Here is a 6,832-nt window from a genome sequence, read left to right as displayed (position 1 = left end):
ACTTTACCTTTTTTCTTTACTTTCTAAAATGTGTTTACTAGAAAAATTTCAATTACGTATACTATATGCTCACATATATATTATATTTCTATCGGGTAGCACTGAAATAGACTGTAACTGCTTCATCTCCTTTTTTCTTTTTAAATCTCTTGTTCTGAAGCTCCACCCCCAATCCTTTTTTGGGTACAACATGTATATAGTAAATGCATCATGTACTTATCTTAAGCACAGAACTTGCTGAATTTTAACCAATGCATACACTCTTATCATCACCACCCAGATCAAGATACAGAACATTTCCATCACTGCAGAAAGCTGTCTCAGGCCCTTTTCTAGTCAATGTCCACTGACTCCCTTCTTTGGTGATACCCACTATTTAACTTGCATCACCATCAGTTAAGTTTTTCCTGCATTAGAAGTTCATGTAAATGGAATTGCACAATATGTACTCTTTTGTGTCTGGCTTCATGTGCTGAATGTGATTTTTTAAAAGGCTTAGCCTCATTGTTGAATATATCAGTACTTTGGTTTTTACTGCTTTGCAGAATTCCATTGTATGGCATATGACATTTATCTATTTTCCGGTTGATGGATATATGGGTTGTTTCCAGTTTGGGCTATAATGAATAAAGCTACTATGAACATTCGTATATATGTATATCCCTTTTAACCTTTAAAGAAAGATTGTGATAAATCTTTGGCAAGACACTTCCATCTATTCCCCCACCCCCACTCCAGTACCTAACACAATGCCCTTCTTGAAGGATATTTGCTGAAGCATGATTTCAAACCAGCTGTGTGGTGATTTATTTGTCTCCTAGCCTTCGTATGGAAAATAAATTCCAGTGGCAGAACAAAGTCTACTCAAAGTTTCCACTATTATCACAAATAATGAACAAATAAGTCAGGAAGTCAGTTTGCTGTATTTAAATGATCTATTTCAGTTTCGTTGCCAGTTAAAAATAGACTTCTGCTCCCAGATAAATTTTAGTGACTGATCATAAAAGAACGCAGATATTTCCTACACCATTTTCTTTTCTAAAATTCCTCCCCATTTTCTCCATCTCCTTTCTTTTTCCTTTCTAACAGAAATTCAGAGAAAAACAGGTCCTAAATGAAAATATAAATAAATATTCAAAGAAATGCAATGTGTTTTGCAAGGAGTGTTATTATTGTGGTAGTTAATTCAAAACTTTCTTCTTCCAATTTTCTTTTCTTTATGTCTATTTGAAAGACCACAGAAGCCAGACATCCTGGGTTTGAATCACGGATCTGAAATCATGAGTGAGGCTGGGAACTTAATCTCTGAGCCTCAGCTTTCTCCTTGCTAAGTTGGGGATATAATATCTTCCATACGGGGTTGCTTAGAGGATTAAAAGCCCTAACACGCGATTAGGCATGAATCTTTGTGAAGCTCAGTCCTTATTGGAACCCATACCTCTTCCTGCATGATTACTACTTATTTCTTGTTCTCTTTGTCTCTCTGAAAACTTGGGTATCATCAGGGATCTGTCTGTGCCAAAGTTCCCAAATTGTGTGATCAGCACCCTGGGGTGCCAAAGCACACTCACCAAGAGCACTCCAGGATATTTACAGTTTTAAAGGGCAATGGTGATCATTGGCATCTGTAAGACATGTAATGGCTCCAAGTAGTGCATGATTTCAACATCAGATTGTGGTACATTGTTTTTCATTGATGTCATATCTTTGCCAGGCTGTGTTTTTTGTGGTTGCGTTGATTAAAAAAAAAAAAACAATCGAATCCTTGAGCCCAGGAGTTCAAGACCAGCCTGGGCAACAAAATGAGACCATGTCTCTACAAAAAAATTAAAAAATTAGCCAACCTGAGTGTTGATGTGCTCTACTGCCTGAGTATCAATGTGCAACAGGATGAGAATGATGATATTCAGTCCCATTCCAAGGTTAGAGAAATTGGACAGTAACCAACAGGCACAGACATCTCATTTATAAGTGTTGTTCAAGAATGATATTTAAAATAAAATTTTTGATTTGCATATATCATTTTTTCATATGCCTAGTAACTTGCTAGGATATAAATACTAAGCTGTTTGGATCTCACTTATCTAGTGGACTTCTTAGGTGTTTCTTTTGGCCTAGGGATGCTGTGAAAAAGTGACTGAGATGCTAGCAATTTTGTGAACTTTCTGCTCTAACAATGTTGAACCTAGGCCAGACAACGGTGATATAAATAAAGATGTAGATTTTGTAGTGAGTATATACTGATAATAACAAATAGTTAATCAAAATAGTTGAGACTACATCTTGTAGACAAACATGCAACTCCCCAGGAAACCAATTCTTTAATTAGTTAATTGCTAGTTATCCTCAAAGTTCAATTTAAATATAACCTCTTCCAAGAAACCTTCTTTAATTTGTAACTTTTCTACTCCCATACTCAGTACTATCTAGATAAGGAGCCTCTCATCTAGTTTCCAAAAACCCTCTGTTTACTCTATCATAGCATCTCTGTTTACTCTATCATAGCATCTCAGTATATGTTTACTCTATCGTAGCATCTCACATTTGATTTTCTTGTGCCTATTAGAGCTTGTGGGCAGAGACCAGGTCTAAATGAATTTTGTGTCTTTGGAACTATGGCACAGTATCTAGCACAATATAGGTGCTCAGAGGATATGTGTTAATGAATTAAAATGAAACACAGAAAGAATATATAAGTAATAGTAACCAATGTTTACTATTAACTTTATAGGCCAGGTGCAGTGGCTTATGCTTGTAATCCCACCACTTTAGGAGGCCAAAGTGTGAGGATTGCTTGAGGCCAGGAGTTCGAGAATAATCTGGGCAACACAGTGAAACTTCATCTCTACTAAAAATAAAACACAATAAATGATAATTAATAACAATTTTATAGGTTCTTCCAGAGTTACTCCTAAAGATGATTTAGTTAACTTATAACTTAAAAACGATCTAGTGTGATCTTCAATTTACATAAGTTCAGAAAGGGGAATAGAGACAACCAAGGGGGAAGAGCAGCAGTCACTTTTGGTCATAGGAACGGGCAGAGCTGAACCTAGAATCCAGAGCTCCTGCATTTTTTTTTTTTCTGTACCACATACTGCACCTGGTCACTAGCAATTACAGGGTAAAGTTCTTCTGGATAGGATCCTCTTTTTATATCTTTCTGCAACCCTTTAAGAACAGAACCTTTGGACACTCAAACCCAAGGAATGGTTACCATAATGTATTAGTCAGGGTTCTCCAGAGAAACAGAACCAGTAGATAGATATGTGGAGAATACTTAAAAAAATTTTTTTTTTGAGACAGGGTGTTGTTCTGTCACCCAGGCTGGAGTGCAGTGCCACAAACACAGCTCACTGCAGCCTTGACCTCCTGGGCTCAAGTGATCCTCCTGCCTCAGCCTCCCATGTAGCTGGGACCACAGGTGTGTGCCACCACACTTGGCTAATTTATTGATTTCTTGTAGAGACAAGGTCTCAATTTGTTGCCCAGGCTGGTCTTGAACTCCTGGGCTTAAGCGATCCTTCCACCTCAGTCTCCCAAAGTGCTGGGATTACAAGTGTGAACCACTGCACTTGGCCTAATGAGAGGATAATTATTACAGGAATTGGCTCACATGGTTAAGCGGGGCAAGAAATCTCATGTCTGCTGTTTGCAAGCTGGAGAGCCAGGAAAGCTGGTGGTGTAATACAGTCCTAGTCTAGAGGACTGAGAATTGGAGGACTGATGATATAAGTTTCTGTCTGAATCCAAAAGTTCAAGAACCAGGAGCACCCATCTTTGAGAGCAGGAGAAGATGGATGTTTCAGATCGAGCAGAGAGAGTGAATTTGGCCTTTCTCCACCCTTTTGCTCTCTTCAGGCCTCAACGAATTGGATGATGGCCACTGACATTGGAAAGGGCCATCTGCTTTACTCAGCTCACCAATTCAAATGATAATCTCTTCCATAAACTCTCTCACAGACACACTCAGAAATAATGTTTTGCCAGCTATTTCGGCATCTCTTGCCCCAGTCAAGTTGACACATAAAATTAACCAACACACATAGTTTACTAGATTGAGGCACAGTCTGAGGGAAATTACAACCAATTAAAGATGGAAGAAACTTTACAACTGTGAAGTACAGAAATACTGAAAAAAGAACACAGAAAACAGTCAATTTCTTTGAATTTTGAGTTTGTTCTTATTTAGTGATTGTGAATATTTCAAATATCAATTTTTGTTGAATTCATTCACTCATTTAACTTAAATTGGCCACCTATTATTTGCCAGGCACCATCCTAGGAAAACACAAAGGTTCCTGGAGCTTTCTGTGTATTAGAAGAGAAAGATATTACATAAATAGTCATTTCATTGTGATTGGGAATAACTGTCAAGATAAATACAGTGTGCATTTGGAATGTATCAGACAACTTTACCCCCACTAGAAGGGCTGAAACGAATAACCCTTACCAAATTAAATATTGTGGAGCAACTGAAGCTCTCAAGCATTGCTGGTGGGGATTTAATATGATCCAGTCACTTTGGTAAACAATTTGGCAGGTTCTTCTAAAGTTAAACATACAACTTACAGGACCTAGTAATGCCAGTCCTTGGTATTTACCCATGAGAAAAGAAAATATATCCACACAAAAACTTATGCACTAACCGTTGTAGCAGCTTTATTCATAATTATAAAAAATAGGAAACAACCGAAACATCTACCAACAAGTGAATGGATCAACAAATGGTAGTGATTCCACAAAATGGAGAGCAATAAAAAAGAATGGACTTCTGAGACACCGACAGCGCTGGATGGACCTCAAACACTATGCTAAAAGTAACCAGACTCCAAAAAAGTAGACTGTATGAAGTTGAGGAACAGGGAAAACTATGTTACCGTGATAGAAATCAAATTAGAATTGCCTAGGGAAGAGGCGGTAATTGGGAAGTGTCTTGGGACTTCCTGGGGTGTTGGAAACGTGTTGTACTCTCACTGGGGTGGTGGTTACACGGATGAATACATTTGCCGAAACTCATGAAGTGTATGCTGAAAATCTGTGCGTTTTACTTTATGCAAACCAAATTTATTTTTTCTTTTTTTGTAAGTATTACACAGTGACTGCGGTGGTGGCTGGAAGCAGAAGTCATGAGTGTATTCTGTTTTTTTGGTTTTTGTTTTTTTTAAACCGGCAGTGGGGGCGGGAAAGGGGGATGCTAAGTACCAGAAACTTTCCTAAGCGTTGAACAGAAGTGGAGGAAAACTTGGAAACGTTCTACATTTCACAGGGCGAGGGCACGCTGCCCCAGCAGCGGCTAGCGAAGAACGGCCCGCCTCCCGGCGGGCTCGAACCAAGTAGAACCCCAAGTCTCCCTAGAGGTCCTACCGCTCCCAGCGGTTTCCGCAGCTACCTCCACCACCTCCTCAGCGAAGCGCTAGCCGGACGGGAGGGCCCTCGCCGGCGTCGTGCTGACGTCACGCGCGTGCTGACGTCGCCCGCGGCCGCGGCTTCTGAAGCGGGTTGGGGCTCGGGGGGCGCCGAGTTTGACTAGTTTGGGGGCGGCTGGGCGCTTGGCGTCCCTCCCGCCGGCCGCTGCGCCCCGCAAGCCGCTCCCCTGGCGGGCTAAGTGAGTCCCGCCCGCTCCCGCGGGGACCCGCACTAGAGGCTGGGCGGCGCTCGGCGAAAGTTGGCCGCTCACAGACTGGCAGGCGGGCAGGCGGCCGCAGCCATGGAGCCCCGCAGCATGGAGTACTTCTGCGCCCAGGTGCAGCAGAAGGACGTCGGCGGCCGCCTGCAGGTCGGCCAGGAGCTCCTGCTCTACCTTGGCGCCCCTGGCGCCATCCCGGACCTGGAAGAGGACCTGGGCCGCCTGGGCAAGACCGTCGACGCGCTCACCGACTGGGTGGGTTCGAGCAACTACCGGGTAAGCGACGGCGGCGAGGCTGGGCTGGTCACGCCCTCCGCGGCGGCCCTTTAATCCCCGACGCGAGCGCCGGGCCGGGAGAGCTCCTGTCCGAACCACCGCTTAAGAGGGGAAACACACTTTTGGGAGGCCGAGGCGGGCGGATCACGAGGTGGGGAGTTCGAGACCAGCCTAACCAACATGGTGCAACCCGTCTCTACTAAAAATACAAAAATTAGCCGGGCGTGGTGGCGGGCGCCTGTAATCCCAGCTACTCAGGAGGCTGAGGCAGGAGAATCGCTTGAATCTGGCAGGCGGAGGTTGCAGTGAGTCGAGATCGAGCCACTGCATTCCAGCCTGGGCGACAGAGTGAGACTCTGTCCCCCCCCAAAAAAAAGAAAAAAAAAGGGGAAACGGGGGTCGCGCGTCCCCACTGGGCAGCGAGAACTGACTTCTGACCACGTTTTTCTACCCTTGTGAACAATGACAAATTCAGCGATTCCGTGACACGTTGCGGAGTTACTAGGACACAGTATTGATCACTTATTAAAAAAAAAAAAAAAAGTGAAAGACTTCGACATTTGTGTTCACCTGTGTAAACACTACCCAGACCAACACTTAGAACATTAGGATACGATTTTAGGTTAATGTGTCTTAGTAGATAGGCTAATGCTGGGGGAAAAAAAGTTACAAAGATGAGGTATAAGAAGGAATGAGCCTTTCTAAAGAGTCGGTAGTAGGCAGGTTGTAATGTAGCCACGTTGGGAGGCCAGGTAAATATTTTGTATTTAACTTGCCCCGTAGTCGTTAGTAGTTACTTTTCTTTCTTGTCTTCTGGTGGCAGTGTTGCTTTAAAATGCTGCCTGCAAGTTCCCATGGATGAAGTGATTCTTCTTAGTAACATATTCTCATAATCCAACGAATAGGCTGTACTTTGAAACCTTTTAT

The 6,832-nt window shown here is 42.7% G+C and overlaps 1 protein-coding gene across 3 annotated transcripts in view; it reads left to right on the top strand.

Annotated features, from left to right (window-relative positions):
• The first annotated feature begins 5,356 nt into the window (after nt 1-5,356).
• Nucleotides 5,357-6,832, top strand: part of CLASP2 (cytoplasmic linker associated protein 2) — a 223,624-nt gene continuing 222,148 nt past the window's right edge. For all 3 annotated transcript variants that reach the window (XM_025375041.1, XM_025375040.1, XM_025375039.1), the window contains exon 1: nt 5,357-5,905. In XM_025375041.1, coding sequence (XP_025230826.1) covers nt 5,711-5,905 — 195 coding nt within the window. In that variant the 5' untranslated portion in view covers nt 5,357-5,710. The remainder of the gene's footprint in view (nt 5,906-6,832) is intronic.

This window comes from Theropithecus gelada, chromosome 2 (assembly GCF_003255815.1).
Source record: "Theropithecus gelada isolate Dixy chromosome 2, Tgel_1.0, whole genome shotgun sequence".
NCBI classification, from domain to species: Eukaryota; Metazoa; Chordata; class Mammalia; order Primates; family Cercopithecidae; genus Theropithecus; species Theropithecus gelada.
The sequence above is the reverse complement of the archived record's forward strand: the minus strand, read 5'-3'. Positions and strand labels throughout refer to the sequence as shown.